Source organism: Etheostoma spectabile, chromosome 4 (genome assembly GCF_008692095.1).
Source record: "Etheostoma spectabile isolate EspeVRDwgs_2016 chromosome 4, UIUC_Espe_1.0, whole genome shotgun sequence".
Classification (NCBI taxonomy): Eukaryota; Metazoa; Chordata; class Actinopteri; order Perciformes; family Percidae; genus Etheostoma; species Etheostoma spectabile.
The window spans coordinates 14,816,261-14,835,507 of NC_045736.1; the positions used below are offsets into that span (position 1 = coordinate 14,816,261).

Below are 19,247 nucleotides of genomic sequence, written 5' to 3' on the forward strand. Positions count from 1 at the left end.
CTAACCTGCACTCTGGCCTCTGTAAGTTTTGTCCTCTGAGCCAGCTCCTCTCTGGTGTAGATGTCTGGGTAATGTGTCCTTTCAAAAGCCTTCTCCAGCTCCTCCAGCTGCTCAGCGGTGAAGGTGGTGCGACTGCGTCTCTGCTTCCTCTTCAGGGGCAAGTCAGGCTCCGAATCTACATCTGAACCTTCATCTGTGCGGTTACCTGAGGTGAAAAAGAAAAAGACAGAGGGCCATCTGTGTGATCATGGAATGAAATCAAGTTGAGGAGTGTTTTGTTTGAATTAACTGAGGGGTGTTTGTAGAAAATTGCATCAAAATTGAGCTTCAACTGATCAAGTACGAGCTCTAACAGCGTTATCTGCATTTTGGGGCCTCATTTGTTGCTCCAGAAAGCGGGACTGACAACACAGAGGATTCAAATGACAGCTACTCCTCTCTGAATATACAACTAGGAGAATATTATCTTAATCTTTGGATATTTATTTAATATAAAAGAGGCCCTGATACACAATCCTGCTTCTGTAAGGGGCCCCAGAGGCTGTGAAGGCAGAGGGCTGAGGGGGAGTGGGGGTGTCGGTGGGTAGAGGGGTTAATCTGCACAGGCCACCTTGCTGCTCCTCACCCTGCTTTTCTCTCTCATTGGCCCAGGGCACACTGCTCATACACAGCTCAGCCAAAGTGTATAAAATAGAACACAATATCACACCAAAACCATTCAGTCCCATGTGTTTCCATCTGCTGTCATTAAATGAATTAGAACATATTTTACATTACTTTTTAGGCATTCAACTAAGCTGAATTTTTGCTCGAGGAATATAGATACAGCACAAAGCTGTACAATCCGGGCCGACAGGGAAATTTTTGACAGCAAAAACGCATTACCATTGCACATTACCATTATAACTGAATTTAGAAAATTGCATCATTTTCACCTCCTCTGCATGTCTATTCAAACTACATGGCCCTTTTCATTTCATGTCATAAAATTTATATTTTCATAATTTCCTCATTGAGACATTGACAAGGCGGCGTGATGTGCCAGTGTTGCTCCAGGCCTAGTTGGATTGCATCATGCACAGTCCAGAAAGTGTGGGAGAGGGACAATAAAGGGAGATATTGAAGGAGAGGGTGTTTGAAGAGATTTCTGCTGCTGACAGAGGCCCTTCGCTATTCAGCTCAAATGAAAACTATAATGCTCACCTGAATGTCTCGCCAGAGTGAGTTCCTACTGTCTAATTCATTGTTTTACAGCTCTGATCTCTGTTTATTGTTCACTCCAATCAAATCCTTCAACATGAGTGGACAAAAGAATACTCAAACCTAGCCTCCAAATAACAACTGTGAGAACAAAAGAGCAATAGAGCTGGCGAAGTCTCAAGGCCAGCTCCCGAGTTTAATTAAACAAGGAATTATGGGATTATATGGAGACTATCATTACAGGCCACTCTATGAGTCTTCTACGAACATTTTTGTCCCCCTGAGCTCATGCTCAATGATTCTCTGCGGATTACATGTGGCCGTAGGACATGAGGCCGCATTCATTAAATCAATTCTTCAGTCTTATCCTTTTTAATAAAGATTGATTCTTGAAGCACAGGCTCACTTCGTGGCAGAACACCCTTGAACATACAAAGTTGAATATGTACATACACCACATATCCCTTTGTTGGTTTTCATGAGGATGCGTATATCCATTTGCCCGGTAACTTGCCATGACGACACTTGAGACCAGCCCAGCAGTCTGCAGATCACTTTCCAAAGTCACCTCTGTGTCCTATAGGGAGACACGGGGGCCAGAGTAGACACATACTCAAGGGGCTCTGAGAAAGACACTAAAGTCCTCTTCTCCTCAAATTATTTTCTTTTCCTCCCCTTTGTCTGAGGCTCTTTCACAGACTTTATTTCACAAGTAAACCGCTGTGGCAATCTGTGTCCCATTTAGTATGCTATCAGGCTAATGACTGATAAACCTCAACAGACAATAGCTTGTACTGCTGCTCTCCATTAAGCCATACAGAACCAACGCATCTGTTCTTGTACATGAACCAGAAGCACAAGGTCAACAGCCTGCCCTGTAATGAGTAAGGGAAAATAGAAAATAAGGTACACGCTGCTTGGGGCCAACTGGGACTGGGGTTGGACGAAAAACTCATCTATATGCCAACTACACTTGGAAGATGGAAAACACATTAAATCACATGGCTGCTCTCCATGTTGATGTAAGACAGAGCCTGACACTGATTTCTGGTTAACATACAGGCCTGAATACAGTGGTGTTACAATAGTCGGTACAAAGACAAGATGACTAATGAACTGGCTTGAATACATGTCAGCCACAAGCAGGTATAAAGACAGAAAATAAAAAAATTTCAGTCTGTTTTACTGACAAAATCTCTTTCAAATCTTAATTTCATGTCTCTTTTTCCCCTCACATGTGCCAATGTTAACAATAAAAGACTAAATAAGACTCAGCCAACAAAATCCCTGCAGGGCCATCTAGGTCAACTCCTTAATGGTCCTCTCGGCACAAAAAGGTACATTGTGATTAGACGTTCCTATAATATAACTGCGGTAATTCCATTCACAGGTTCATGGGATATTGATAAGGCACTCCTGCCATGTCTCATTACTTATCGTCCAATTAGAATCCAATTATGTGCTATCCAGTGGGTATGATTACCACTGTGTACACTCCTCCAGGGGCCCTCTGAGGTTTTTCCCCAATATTGATTTAAAATTGTGCCCATTAAGAGTAGGAATTAATCAGCTTTACACATTGCTTTGTCTAGGTGAGTGTTTGATTGAGATTAGAAATAACACTGGTTTGAGTAAAAGCTACCTTGACCTAAATTGTAATGAATGCCATGACTTAATAAAGAGATGTTTTGAATACATGTAATAGTTTAAAGGTTTAACTGATACAGATCAATCACTGACCTTTATTAAGAATGTAATATATAATTGATAAAACATTAAAAAGGTGTTGTTAATGACTTGCGAGCATTAAAGTCATGTTTTGATTGGGGCACTGTTGTGCTGGAAAACTCATCTTACTAAACAAACTATGGTCACAAAGTGGATGAACACTAACAAAGAATATGTAAATGAACACATTAATATCCCTGTTTTAATTTATGTGGTTGATACCATACTAACAATTATCTTTAAAGACATGGATAAATTCTTTCACAATGGTGTAACTATACTTTAATGATGATTTGATTCTGACCATACCTTTTAGATAAAAAGAGCTCTTGCTCTGGAAGGACTTGTGCTGCTAGTTAATAGTTTTAAGGTTAGGATGAGGTTTAAAGCCTGCCCCCTCCTCTGATGCTCTTCTGCTGACCCCGCAGACAGACTCCTCAGACTACAGGCAGATGGGATCCTCATCATCACCCTGTTTCTTTAAAATCCCTCCCCTCCTCTTATCAACCCCCTCCCCAACTCCTTCTCTCCCTTTACCGCCAATCCCTTGCACTCCTTCACCTTTACCCGAGACACAGAGGTAAAGCTGATTAAACAGACAGCTGTCCACTCAATACAGGCAATTAGCCATGTGATCCATAAGGTTACATATTTATGATACATAACAACAGCATTAAACTTCATGTTGTTGAGAGGTGTTGGCTAAATATGTGCTGATTCTTTGAGGGGCGTTCCGAAAAAAACAGGATCTATGGCCTTGAGTAAATGTTCATCATGAAGCCTTACAATCAATTGTAGGAGATAAAATCTGTGACATGATGAAAGTTAAAAGGGGTGAAAAAGCTTTATTCTGAAAATGGGTAAAGTAAAAAAACTAAAACTAAAAATATTTCTTAATGTACCTAAACCCAGAGGTGTTTCAATAACGGGAAAAAACAGACAAATCCATGAAAACAAACAAAGTGATAAAAATTAAACACAGCTACAACGCATGTGAAAGATGAAATAAAAAAGTAAAGACTCACTCTTTGTGTAAATAAAAATATAATAAAAACCAAAAATCATTGGTGTCTCTATTGGAATCATTTCATTTTTGAAGAACATCCCTTTGCAGTGGTGCAAGTTCCAGGTGTTTCACCCCTCATCTCTGACTCACCTGTGAGCAGTATTAGCCTAAAGTTAAGTAGCACTCATCCTAGTCAGACTGCCTCTGATGTCATAACTCATGGCCTCAATATCAGCCATACCTTTGCAAACTATCCAAGACAGAGGGACAAAAACAGACAGGGCTTTGGCAGTGCAGCATTAGCTCATAATGGCTCATTTTGAAAAGCATATTAGTTCCAGCATAATTACAATCAGGCCTCACGCTCAGTGTTTTGCAGGCATTCACAGGACCAGCCTCTGAGCACCGAGTCACACCAGTTGACTGTGACTGACAGCAGATTTAGTTTAAAATGGTGTTTTTTCCGCCCTCTTTTTTCCCATAGGACAAAAATAACACCGCGTCTTTTCTCCCTATTTATGTTGACTTGTTTATTTTGTGCCTACCTTTTGTCGTAGTTGATACTGCAATTATACTTTTTGTCAGTCAGAGGGGGTGAATATCAAAAGGCCTAATTATGCAAACAGGCCTGTGATAAGAGGCATATGCCTGAGATGGGATCTGCTATCTCTGACATGCATCTGTCTCTGTGCTGTCTTTGCTGCTCCAGGCCTGCATATAAACAGCCTTGCCTGTCCCCAGGACTGCATGCGATTCAACCACCGACACTGGAGTGGAGGGATGTTTAGGGGGCGGGGGGGATCGTGCAGCAACATCAAATAACTAACAACTTCCCAATTTGCATTTTTCTGAGAATGGTGCTGAATCTCTGCTTAATGCACTTGCTTGTTCATCCCAAAGGGGTTGCCAAGTTAAAGAAGGCATGTGATTCAAGGCATTTACCAAAGGATGTATCTAAGATAGGAACCTTATGTGAATACAAGATAGACGACAGCGATAACCAGAATGGTTTAAAGACACATTCTCTATGAATAATCTTCTCCTGTAGTTATCTCCCTGCAAGTGAAAAACAAAAACAAAACTCCAAAAGCTAGCGTAGCCTCAGCATAATTGGAATTTATTCATGTATATTATATTAAAATATTTTGATTAACATACCAAACTGTTTGTAAAATGACTGCATATAGTATGTGGCAAAATCAAGTTAACTGTTTACTTGGTTCGGTAACATGCCAAGATGCAAAATCAATTTCCTCTGGTTGTCAGTGACCTTCTCTGGGCCGTAATTTGACATTTAGCTGAAATTGAATCTGGATTAGATGTGTAACTTTACATAAGAATATTAAAAATCCACCATCTATCTTAGCTCACCTTTATGGACAGATGTCATTGGATTCAGCTTTGTCTCATGCCTATTATGTAAATTACCAGTTTATGGCAGGTGGCCCAGGGCCAAAGGCACTTCTCCCAAAATCTATCTTCAAGTGGTAAGATGGACAACGGAGAAAGGAAAGCAGAAGTGAACATGAGCCCTAAAATGTGTGTAGCTTTAAATTTACTTTTTAACATAAGAAGTAGCTGTTAAAAGTTCAAACAGACTACCTGATGAAAATAGAAACAGCCGCCTTGGTTTTACTACCAAACGCACAACCCCACACCACTGCCAGTGTCAGAGTTTTAGGCTCTTTTACATCGGCATTCCTCAGGAAAATTCCAATACTTTTCTTCTCTTGTCTCTTAGACAGAATCACATTATTTAGAAATGGAGTAGGGGCTTAAAAAAAAAAGAGAAAAATGCTAGGGAGGAAGAAAGATGGGAGGCTCTGTAATCTTTGGCTCTCACAACAAACAATTAGCCCTTTTCTCTGTTTGAGGTGGGGAGAAAGTGGGATAGAGGAGGGAGGGTAGGGGACGTAAGAGAAAGCAGAGGAGACAGAGAGGGAGAAGCAGCAAAAGCGATGCTCTTTTATGGCTCTTGTCATATGGATGAAGGCGCAGCGCGTCCATGAGAGTGCACGCTCACCTTCAACAACAGGGCGTCCACTGGGCCTCCCGGCCTTTTCAGCCCAGAGAGACGGGCTCCTCGGGGGGCCATTAGAGCATGAATAGGGGCCTGACAGCCCTGTGCAGCTCCGCAGGGCATCCATAAACGCTGACATATTGACTCCCCATGCCTCTGCGCTGCCTGAGTGTGAAAGCGTGAAGGGCTCGAAGGTTGGGATTTTTTTTCATTAATATACTACTGACTAAAACTGGGATATTAAACAACATGTTTTTAACTCCAAGATTTACATTGATGAAATTACTGTTGCTCTCAAGAGTACTGTTTAGTTTCTTTTCTTTTTTCTTGTACATAAATTAGTTTTGAAAGACTTTTCTTGATGTAGATATTAAGGAAAATGCACTACTAACATTGCAAATAGGTTAGTTTTAATAATTTACACACAACTCAAAATCTCACATTTTATAAGCATGTACTGTATGAATTTACTTGCTAAATTATCATATAATTTCCTACTGTGGCAGAACAGAGCTAGATTATAAAGGATCTAACAGAGCCACATGGATCCCTAAAGACGTCAGAGGTAACAAAATTTGAACCTTGTGAGAAAGACTGTTGCCACCTCTCACTTCCTCCCTCACTAAGACTGAATTTCCTCCTCTGTTGAGTAGAATGTCACCGCCTGAGCTTGAGTCTTTGCTAATTGAGGTCACAGCAAAAGTAATGAAATTAACAGAGAGCACAAGAAAGTAAAAAGGAGCCCATGGGGGTCTTTGCCAAATGGCACTGGAGCCAGAGCCTCAGTCCCCCTGCAAAAAGCTCTAAAAACCTACGCAGGAAATCAAACAGTAACGTCTCAGGGCTATGAGCCGAGGTCTCCTGGAGGAACAAATCATTTTCTCAACAAAGCCAAAGAGAGATTACTGGGCACAGTATAGGAATGCACAGCGGACATTTTTATGTGCCCAAAGGGGAGTTTCCTAATTTTCTGGACAAGGCTGGGCAGCAAATATTGCGAAAAAGTTTGTGCGATATAAAGGATACAAGGAAGGAAAAAAGAGTTTAACTCTTTAATAGAAACTTTAATAGAAACCTTAGGATTGATGTAAATGAAGCTACAAAAAACTATATATAAATACATAAACAAAGCCTCAAATAAATGCCTTCAAAATCTTCATACGCAATTTGAAATCCACTGTGTTAAAACACACAGACATTTAGTGGCTTGCAACTTAACAAAAATAATTCTTTTATGTTCAACAATTTAAGTAATATTTTAAATAAAGAGCTTTTTCTGGGCACGGTGAAGCATTACAGTGCTTAGCATTAATTTCTTAGATCCCTCCATATTGAGGGGTTGTAATGTGGCACAGTAGCAAAGCTTTTTATACAGAGACTACATGTTCCCCAAGGAGAGAATGACTGACGATGCAGAAATAAGCCCATTAGTTGAAAATAGCGGACAACATTTGAAGTTGTTATTTTGTCGGCAAAGACAGGAGCTCCACCCCACTGTTTGGACAACCGCTTACACATTTTAACTTGGTGGGAAAAAACACATTTCTGATTTGCAACACTCAGGGAACATGTTTATTTTCTTTGTGGTTATGAAAAAAAAAACGTGCACAATTAAAACAAATGAATATTTCAGTGTTGCAGCAGATCAAGAGCATAAAATGTGAAATGTTCTGGCCCTAAGTAGCATAGGCTAATGGCGATTTTTAAACTAGCAGACCATGGTCAATGTTTCTCATTCATCACTGAGGGAGAGCAGGGGCGCACTGTGCTAAACGTAATTACTGTTGCACATTATGTGGGCTATTCCTGTATTGTAATAAAATTAGCCAGAAATGCCTTTTGTCTTTTGTAATGCAGCTCCATGGTAACCAGTGGATGGTCATAATGCAACACACTGTCCCCGATCTGTGCCAGCTGTCAGAGCTTGACAACCTTAGGTGGCAAGGCGAATTGGAGGAAACTACATTTCTTTCAATAAATTATGTGGCTCTGACCTCCTTATTCATTGCGCAATTTAACATCTAAATAATAAAGCTTGAGATGTCCTGATGTACTGTATACTTATTTGTGTGATAATTGTGTTTGGCAGATAGACAATGGTTTCATCACTAAGACAAAGATGTATTCCTGCCAAAGGTCCCGTCTATTATTATTATTTTTGCACCGTTCATCTTCAAATCTTAAGAATTTAATTAACATAAAATATGCATGCTACATTTAACCAAACACATCATAATAATGAGAGGACTGCAAGACTAAATTCAACTACTGATTCAATAATAATCAATTATTATAATTAATATATTTCTAATCTACAGAAGAGAAACAACTAAATATATGTTAAATTTGAGTCTATATGGTTGGATATTTGTGAAACACCTCCTGAAGCAGTTAGTAAAATCTAGCGTTCACAGGGTTTAAAAACCATATTTCAAATTTAGTGCAGAAGAGAAGATAAACTGAGCCATACATACAAGATGGTACTGATTTATCCGCTGGAAGATTATATTTGGATGAAATCAAAGAGACAACTGCACACCAATATTTGTCTCCTGACCGATATGGCCTACATAAATATATTGAAAAATGACTGGTGGATCCTTCACAATTTAACCGTTCTTTGTCATTGTTTGACATTATCTGACAGCCGGCAACAACATGTTTTTTATGTTATTTGGTAGATAACGTATTAGTCTAAATGACAATGATTCATGGAATTACATGGTTAATTAAATACTGCTTAAAGCTGAAACAACTCTGTATACTGTCTGTCCCATCTGGCAATTCACCTAGGCGAGACAAAAACAAAAAAACATTTTACTTTCAGTCTGATCAGTCTATGTTTGAGGCTTCTTATCTGTGTTGTAGCATGAATGCTCAGAATCACTTTATTACTCGTTGACAATGTTATTGGTGCTTCCTGACAACAGGCACCATTGTCTATAGAAGTCCTGAGGTCAGTTAATTACACTTGTTTATTGCAGCAGAATGTTGACAGATTCTCAAGTGATGTGTGCAGAACATCTGCAACAGGAGGATTGTTTTACAGATTGCTTTTACAGATTCTTTTTACAGATTCTTTTTCTGGAAGACAGGAAGAAAGACGCCAAGAGGACATCTCAAAGCAATTAAAAGAGATTTCTGTCTGATAACTATAGGTTTTTCCATTAAAACCTTTAAAACTAATCTCCCCAACTGAGAACAGTTGTCTCTCCTCGTGGCATGGCTGGGATTCAGCAGTGAGAGATAAATAAATGGCTTTTAAAAAAACATTGTCCCTCTTGTCGAGACACATATCCACTCGAGAGCAGCAGCAGTCCACATGTCAACTCATTCTCTTCCCATTTCCTCTGCTCTCTTCGCTAAGACACTCCTGTCTAATGAGGTATAGGGGCTGCAATCCCACAGGGCTAAGCAGAGCTCTGTCATCCCTGAGTGTTGTTTTCCCTCCGGACAGCCCAGTCATCGTCCACTATCGAAGGTATTACTCACCAATCAGGATTCATTACAACACTTAATCTATGAATGGACTGCCCACTCTCAAGCAAAATCCACAACTAACACACAACTGCCCGGGAGAAGAAACAGGCCTCCCAGGGAACCCCCTCCAAACTAAATTGGATTGCCAATACGGCCCACAGACGTTTGAGAAGTCGAGAAAAACAATGGAGCAGAAAATAAATACTCCAAAGCCACAATGATGACTCCACTTGGTAAACTAACACAGTATTGATCGTCTTCTTTTTTGTTTGTTTGTTTAGAAAAGCCTCATCCCTGCTAATAGCTGTCTGAGAGTGTAATCTCTCCCTTGTCCTCCCCCTCCTCTCCTCCCCCTTCACATTCTCTATTATGTGGCTCCTTTCAGAGCGCCTCAAATAGTTTAGGTTCAGTTTCGCACTGGGGTACGGGGCATGGGACTGGGGACCAATTGTTTGCTAATGTTGACACCTGCCAGAGCAGGCTTGGTCTATTTGGGGCCCGCCAAGCTGCAAACTGGATGCTCCCCCTCTTTAGCGAGATTAAGTGTGGGTTGCTGGGGTCACAAATCACTGGACTCCCTCTGATGTTGTGAGGCACAGAGCCAGAGACTGAGAAGAGAAAGCTGGAGAGGGAGGGACAGAGGAGGGAAGAGGGATAAAGAGTGACAGTCTATTGTTTACTGAAAAGGAGGGGAATAATGTATCTTCTTGGGTGCGCGTAACCAGTGCGCCCCATTCACACAAAAAAAAACATATCAACAGTGAATCCACGTCGCCAAAGCATGCAACAGTTTTCTGTCTTGTTTTCTATCTCCTTTTGGGTGCATAAATGATCAGGACTATTTGAAAGCTTTTTGTTTGAAATTCAGAACAGTACAGAACAGGAAAGACCAATTGTCACACTCTGCTCTTGGTCTCCATAACAGCTTGTGCAATTTCCACACCCAAAATACAACATTAGCAGAAGAAGAAAATAGGATGCAAGGTACTAAACCACCTGCTTTTATGATGATTCAGAGGACAAACCAATATTTACGAAGATAAAAAAAAACCTCTGTTCTTCAACAATAAATAAACACGAAGCCATACTCTGTAAAGAATGCATTATTTCTATAAACTATAAATTCCTAAGAAAGTGCTTGTTTACTCAAACATATACATATATATCTTCTTTTAAGTGTATGTAAGCATGACAGACTGTGCCGAGCCCCCCCCCCCTTCCTTTGCAGATGTACATTAATGCAAAAAAAGGCAGAGATCTGAGCTGCAGCAGAAGCACTCTCTCCCCCTTTAAAACTGCTGCTGTCCAGCCTGATCGTGTCAGTTTGAAGGCCCCTATTCAAAAGTATTCATGCATCTGCCTTTGAGGCACAATAGCAGCTAGTTTATAAACTGTCTGCCCAGGCATCCAAAGGCTTTGGTTTGTATTGTTTTCAGCCCCTTAATAAACTTTTGGAGGAGTTCATCAACTTGCCTGAATGGCCTATGCAGCAAGTCTCAAGACAGAAGATAACAGAAGGGCCTTTTCGCCTCCCTCTTCTTTCTCTCGTCCTTTTCTAGTGGCTGTTCATTTAACAATGGTGAGAGTAGGCTGTCAGACATCACAGGGCTTTTTTGTACCAATACAAGAAAAAAAAAGTATTCAATAAAAAAAGAATGCGGCCTCTTAATAAAAAGGGATTCAAGACAATTGTATTTTCACAAGTGCACAAGAGGTGCTAACTCAAGCAGCACAATAAGTTAGAAAGTTGTTTACAAAATTAAAACGTGTATCCATTCATTGATATACAACTTTAAGTTTGCAGAAAATAGGTAGATAGAAATTATAAGATTTAAATTTCAAATGCCCGTGTTTTAATTTCTTTACCAAAGTACAGCTGAAGGTGAAAAAACTGAGCAGTGGATGATGAAGACATTAGTTTTCTCTGAATTCAAAGATTGCCTGACACCTGTTAGACAGAAATGATGGGATGCACTAAAATGTAATTTTGGCTGTAAGCCATTAATCCAGTGTTCTACCTTTAAAGTCTGTGAAAAAAAATTAGCCAAACTTAAAAGTATTTAATACATACGTCTGCTATAATTAATTTCATACCTAATTAAAGCAAGGCTAGACCGTCCATGCAGGCTGGTTTAGCCCGGTGGATGGCCGTAATTGAAGTAATAGCGGAAAAAAGGCCTGCTTAGAAAATAAAACCCCGCAGCGGTCCAATTCAACAACATCCCCATCCAACCACGCTGCTCAGCCCCCTCCACCTCCACCATCTGACCCAAAAAGGCCTTATTGGCTGCCCCGGACCAACCACCTACTGTTTCCCACCGATGCACTTGGTGTGTTTTAACACCCTAATTAGATGTGACAAGTTCACTGAGCGGGTTTCAGAGGAGGAAAAGCTGGTCAGGTTATGATTTCCGAGTCAGACTCACAGGGGAATCTCTGGACAGCTGATTCCTGTCAGCCTCATTCATCTTCTTCCAGCCAATTAAACATCACTGCAAACAAAGCAGTGGCAATTTGGGGAATACATTTAACGCCTCAAGTGAAAGTAAATTTTTGAGGCGATGTCAATAAACTGGTAACACTAACATGATAATAGTCATATTTAAATGGAAAATACTACTATCCGTACAGTGTACAACATCTGATGTTAGAGTTGGAGCTGCTAATGATATTGGCCAAAAAAAAATAAAAATATCTAGGCAAAAAAAAATTACAATTGGGTAATATATAAAATAATGGGGCAACACCTATAAGGAATACTTTCTAGACTATCAACTATCAACACTCTTATTATTTCTCAAAATATTAACCCCATTTCCACAAAAACACCACATAATCAACCCCAATTACACAAAATTGTATTTACCTCTACCAAATTATAAAATCAGAATAAACGGACATTTTTAAAACTATATCACCTATTTAAGATGACCCCCAAATCCCCCATACACACACTAAAAACAAGTGATGTCACAAACAAACTAAAAAATGAAGTTACACATATTTCAATACCCCCCACTTGTTGACATGAATGTGTGATGCTGAGAATGCTGTGTGTGTGCGTGAGAGAGAGAGAGAGAGAGAGAGAGAGAGAGAGAGAGAGATAGAGAGAGAGAGAGAGAGAGAGAAAGAGTCATTCAAACTTAAGAAGATAAAAAATTGAGAATTTCTATTTATTTTGGACTGCAGCCCTGCAGGCAGGATCCCGGAGCCCCATAGTGAAAATTAGCGGAATAAAACACAGACAGAAATGAGAGACACGCTGAAGCACCCTACTGTTGTGACAGGATACCTGGAGGGCAACACTTCCTCTTTAATTTGTCTCGTATGGTTTGAGACCCCCAACCAGACATTCAATCCTCAGAGTCTGCACAAGCCTACTGAGTTTAATTGTCGATGGTGAAATTATATGCTATAATTAAATATCGTAGCCTATCATTTTAAAAATGCTTGGTGGCATAGAGTCATCTTATCAACTTGGTCTTTCTCGGCTTCATCCTTGTTATCACATTAATAGTAACAACATCTAAAATGGGCCTATCAGCATGTGTGGGGAATTGCAGGCTAAACAAAGGGCACCTATGGTTTTACAGCTTACATTCGGATATTTTTGAGCAGGAAATGTTAACCTTGAAATGCTACTATCTGTGCTTAACAATGTGTGATCATAACCCCATAAATGAGGGGAGAAATTGAATCCTTTTAAGTTATTAAGCAGGAAAGGATTATAAACTCGTCTTTATAAATGAGCTAGAAATCCCCATGTCTTCCTCTGTACACTTTTAAATTTCCCACAAGAAGCTGGAGAGGAAAGATTGCCCCTTTTCAAGAGCCCCACAAGAGATGGAAAAATCATTTTTGTGCCCAGATAGGGAGTCGTCCCACATGGTAAGCGCCACTTTAATTAATAGACAGCCTTGAGAGGTATCACTGTCAGCCTGGATAATGGTGGCAGAGTCAGTGTTTGTGCTTCCATGAATATTTCTGATGTGATCAAAGTCAAATGCCAGCACAGAATGAATTTAAGCCTACTCCATTTTTTTTTTATTTAGCCTAATGCTGCTGACACTTAAAGCTTCTGACACTGAAATGTCTCTGCAGTGTGGTAGGCCTACAAGCTTAAACTGCACTCCACAAAATTGATGCATTACTCATTACTCATAAGCATGGGTTCCATGTTATTATGTTGCACGGTTCGCTCATGTTACCTTGCTGGAACCAATAGGCTAATTTGTTACACTGGTAGTAGCTCTTCACCATAACATTTCGCAATGTGTCATTAACAACAAATTAGACCATCATTTTTAAATAAAAAATATATATGCTGAATATAACATGTCACCATTTCTTTCAGGTGGAATTTTTTTGTGAATTTTTTTATCTTAAGCCTGCTCAATATTGTAGTAGCCTTAACTAAATGAACGGATGGAGAAAAGAATTACAGGCCTATTCTGCCTGTATGGTGTCAACTAATAATCCATTACTGAAACTAAAATTGAAATGTGTTACACCAGTGTAGGCCTACCGAATGAGACAGTGCAGTTACCATGTAACCTAATGGCTGTGATTTAAACTAGCTGTGATAAGCATTTCTCCAATTTTGTTATTTTTTCTAGTATGGAGCATCCGTTAGGAGACACGCAATCATCAATGCCAACTAAACATGATGTAAACACTCAAAACAAAACAGAAAAATAACCTTTAGCGGCAGAGCTATGGCCAAAGGATTAGAAGTGTTGAAAACTGAAATATAAAGTACAAACTCACTTAGCTATATAAATATTTATGTTTAATGTGAAAAGAATGCTCAAAAGCATGTTCATATGAAATGGTATGTATAACAAAATGAATTGATTTTACTATCAGCAAAAATGGTTTGGTAGGACAACTGTTAAAGATTGGAATTAAAATTTAGTTTTAATATTTAATAGGCCCTATATTTTTCCGTCTTCATTCATTTTATTAATTTAGACTACTGTAAATACAAACAGCTCTAAGATGATAGTGATGATGCTAATTCTTCTTCTTCTTTTATTTGATATTATTATTATTATTATTATTATTATTATTATTATTATATTATTATCATTATTATTATAGTTGTTGTTACTATTATTATCATCGATTTTGTCGCGCCTTTCATCTCCTGCCCCCTCTATAAGAAGAAATGAAGGCCTACCGATGTAAATTCCAGTGAAATGTGGCTTGAGTGGCTGCGGGGACAGGGGAGGTTAATCCGAGTTTAATGCAGTGAAGCACAGCGCAGGGTCTGGGCTATGATGGGTATGTTATCTCTGCCCAACATTTGGGTCTCCCTCAATTTCCACCCAGCCAAATAGCTGCGAGAAAGTGCAGATGGAGTCACTCTCAATGCCTGAGGAAAAAACGTTATTAATAGCTAAATAACTTCCCCATACTTTCACTGAATCTCTCTCACACACTGTTCCAGATGGATTTGTTTGAAGTGGTCTCTCGCTTCATTCCCCTGTCCTTCTCATTCAGCACGGCTTTAGACCCGAAATATAGCTACATTATATTAGGCTACCATACACTAAGAGACTGGGTGTGTGTGTGCGCGCGCGTGTTCGTGTATTTTTGTGCGTACGTGTGGGTGTGTTTGTGTGTGTGTGTAAGTGCGTGCGTGTTCGCGAGGTGGAGGGCGTAGAGGGGGCAGTTTTCATCACTATAGGCCGAGAAGAAATTATTTTTTTTGTTTCTTTGTTTCTGTAGGAAAAAAAAAGTGCTTCTGTAGGCTACCTGTAAGTACATGGTAAATCAAAAAAACAACTATTTTTGCGTAACTGGTTGACGTAAATTAACTTTGCAGGTAACATACAGCACACACTGAAACCGAAATGGACAATGAAAGTCTAGAGACAATTGGTTTCTACAACTATGTTTGGAATCCAGTGTAAGTCTTGATTTCCGCCTCACATTCATTTCACTACAAATTACATTTCACTGCGTATAATAGGAGCCTCCTTTTAGCCAATCCTAACCTGGATCGTTGGTCTGTCTGGCTTCCTCACACCTCTTCGCTGCTCTGTCACTTTCCCACCATGATGCTCGGAAATAATCCCATCTGACATCTGTTTAATTAAATTGAGCACCTCAGGTAATCCTGCGATTTGCTGAAGTGTCCATCGCCTGTCTCCACCTCATCTGACGGTCAGGTTGGTTGTGTTAGTGTGGCAGATGGACGCCAGACAGCTGTTTCACCTTCTCTTTCTGAGCGGTGAGGCGCAAACAAAAGGATGTCCACGTTTGCACAGATGTTGTGCAATCTTAACCCAATTTCTTGCGCGTAATTTAACTTTGGAACAGAATTTAAAATTGCGCACCAATTTCTTTTTTCAGCACAAACAAGATCGGTGATCAACAGATGATTAACAATTATAGAATAAAAAGGCCAATACAGCAGTGAGAAAAGGTGGAAGTGACTTCGGTGTATAGCCTACACTGAGTTTTGTTTGGTTTAGGTTTCGCTATCCTTCTGAGAAATAACAGTTGACTCCAAGCAACAACATAAAATGTACAATATTATAATATGGCCAGCAGTTTGAATAAACGTTAAATAAAGCTAGATTAGAGCCGGGATAAATCCGTGATGTAACCTCTGAGAAAACCAAATACACAGGGCTAATAAACAAATAGATAAATAAATAAAGTCTTAAAATCTGGATAAGTAAACGAAAAAAAATCTCATGAATTTTTGTGCCCTGGGCGAGCCACTGTGAGCTCCGCTGTGAGATGAAAGTGAAAAGAAATAAAAGGCTCTATTTAATCTGCTTTAAAACCCCTCTCCACATAAGGGCTGTGCTTCAAACTCGGAGAGTGAGGGGCTGATTGGGGATAAATACATTTCTTACCATGCCTGCGAGCTATTACACCCGGCACGAACACAGCCACCTATTCAGCAACCGTCGTTTCCAGTGCTTACTCTAATAAGTATTAACATTATTAAATGCCATCCGGATGCCGATAGTCTAAACTGCTTTACGCAGAGGGTGCGTCTCTTTTTATAGCAACGTAATTGAGTCCCAATTTAAAACACAAGAAGCCCCCCAATAAAAAAAGAAATAGATGCAGGAACATCATGTGGATATTTTCTACCAACCGTAGACACTTAATAATAATAATGCAATGATAATGTAGTTAACACTTTAAAAGTCAAACTCTCACATTACTCAGAAAACATAACTCAGTTGTACGCGGCTGAGTTGTGCGTAACGAGCAGACTCTCTAAAAGACGATGGCCATTTATGGCCATTAGGATTTACACACCCTCAATATGGACACTTGGGATATTTGCAACAAAGTTTTGACATTTCTTTCATAACATTAATGCGTGCGATGGCAGAAAAAAGACACCGTTTTCACGCTATCAACTGATTCTTCTCCAACGGACCATTATATGAAATTACAAAACTATCCACCAGCGGGGCGTACTGAATAATTCATCTCCCTTTATGTCTCTCCGTGCCTTTTGTCCAAAGTTTTCACTCTCTTTTACCCGATTTTTTGAATGAGAATGGACGCGTCCATACTCTCCTTTTCGCTGCCCTGCTTTCCAGGATTTGCTTTTGTACCTCGCACTCTTTACTTTAGAAAAGCGTCAATGGAGGGGAGGTTTTGCTCATGAAGTTCATCTTGAAGTTTAAAATTTTTTGGCAGTGTCCTTTTGAGGAAAAAGGAGGCTTTTGTGAACTCTTATCTAAACCCCATTCACTCATGTTTGATCAGCAAAAGAGCCAACCTTTATATCGTTTGGACGCCTTGCATTTTTCACTCCGTGGAAAAACACTAAACGTAACGTGACTATAAAAAATGACAATAAAAGCAGAAGAGTGTCTAGTAAAATCTCAAACATCTCCACTCTTATTAAATAACGTAGAATAAGAGAAATCTCACATTTTACTGTTATATCTCATGTGTAGGCTGCTATTATCTATATTTTTTTAATTATATAAATTATTTTACAAAGGTATTATATACCACATATAAGGTTATTGTAAGCTTGTAAATACCATTGACAAACACTGACAGCAAATACCCGCATCAAAGCTTTATTCTCCCGTCCTCGCAGCATTACTAACAGAGCAAATAATAATATGAACATTGATTTCCACTTTAACTGACAAGTGGTGAAATGTCAGTGAACTGACATCGATTGTGAAATGGGTCAACTGTCAGCTGTCGTTTAGAGGTCGTTAAATGAGTGAATGAATGAGGAGGAATTCGCTACACAAATTAATTTTCTGCTGTTAAAAACCTTCTGCCAAGGCTCTCATAAATAATTGAGTGAATGAACAACTGCTGGCTCGAAGTTAAAAGCAGGAATAAAATCTCAGCGTTTAGCTGCAGCTCGGATGTGGGCCAATATCCCAAGAGGACGTAAAGTAGGAAGTGTATTTAAAACATTTTCTCCCTGTTTGCAAGGCTGTAATTGACCCTATAATAATAATAATAATAATAATAATAATAATAATAATAATACATATACAAAAGGGCCATATGCTTTCTGCTGTTAACTTACATTTATCACCGAGGATGCCATCGATGCTATGCTTTGTTTTCTTTTCTCCATCTTCATCCTTCTTATCAGAGTCATCCTCGTCATCTTTTTTGCCAAATCGGGCCCTCAAAACGCGGCTGATGGAGCTCACTAATGGCAACAAAAAGGTAAATGGGTGATTAGCTCTAAAACCCATAAAAGAACCATTGTAATCCTGTCATACATTTTTTTTTGTCACGATACCATACAAAAAAAAAACACAGAAAAAGTTTTACATGGAGCAGCTGCGTTGAAAAATTAAATTCTATATTAAAGGAAAATAATACACTATAAATGCAATAAGGAAAATTAACTATTGAGCACCAAAGGCACATTTTCCCAACAGGGTGTTTTTTTAAATTTTTTTATTGGGTCACTGTATGTGTGCTTCCTGCTACACTGAACATGTTATTATCAGTAACTGGGGCTTAAAACATCTTGAATTCAAAGTGATGTTCAGAAGTGATGCTGCAGTGTTCGCTCGTAATAAGAAAAAAAAAAGTGCAGCTTACCAGATGAAGCCTCACCTGAAGGAACTGTGCTTCTGTCGCACACCCCGTCCTTCAGCAGCTTATCCCGGATCTCCCAGCTGAACATGCCGGGGTTCTCTCTCTTGTACTCCTCGATCCGCTTCTCCACGTCAGGAGTTGCCACCTGCTTTAGGTTTGAAATGGTGTAAAGGTAGGGGAAAAAGACGTATTACTTGAGAGGATTTTTAAAAAGATGAACACAAACTGTGATAATAAACCGTGATAAAAATTATAACAAAACTGAATGTATACATTTAAGCACATGCCAGAGACAAACAAACAAATAAGCCACCCATCTGAACGGCACAATAAACTGAGTTTTTAATACCAGTGATAAACCAAGCTATATTTCCCACTTTGGTAAAACATATAGCCGACATAATAATAACACAAATAATGATTTAATATTAAATACTCAAAATACTGTATAGTCAATCACTACTGAGCATCACAGACAAAAAAATATGTATATCATAGCAATTGACTTCTCAGTATTTGTAATTATCAGTTTTTTTAGGTTAATTCTTTTCTTGATTATGAAACATATTGCATATTTATTTAGGATTATTCAGGAAGAACAAAGTAGCAGCTGCAAAAGTTTGTTATAACCAGCAAGGACTGCAGATAGGATGTTACAGGTGGGCGGTAATGTAAGCTAAATATACGCTAATTTAACTTTTGGGAACCAGAATTATTATTATTATTATTATTATTATTATTATTATTATT

General features: G+C 39.1%; 1 protein-coding gene across 2 annotated transcripts in view; it reads right to left on the minus strand.

The window, feature by feature from the left end:
* pax7a (paired box 7a) overlaps positions 1-19,247 on the minus strand; it is a 45,157-nt gene that overhangs the window by 23,749 nt on the left and 2,161 nt on the right. Inside the window, exons 3-5 of one of the 2 annotated variants that reach the window (XM_032513713.1) lie at positions 18,516-18,645; positions 17,971-18,099; positions 6-205 (exon numbers count right to left, since the gene is read on the minus strand). In XM_032513713.1, coding sequence (XP_032369604.1) covers positions 6-205; positions 17,971-18,099; positions 18,516-18,645 — 459 coding nt within the window. Of the gene's footprint in view, positions 1-5; positions 206-17,970; positions 18,100-18,500; positions 18,646-19,247 lie in introns of both variants that reach the window. The other variant, XM_032513712.1, reaches the window with a different exon arrangement.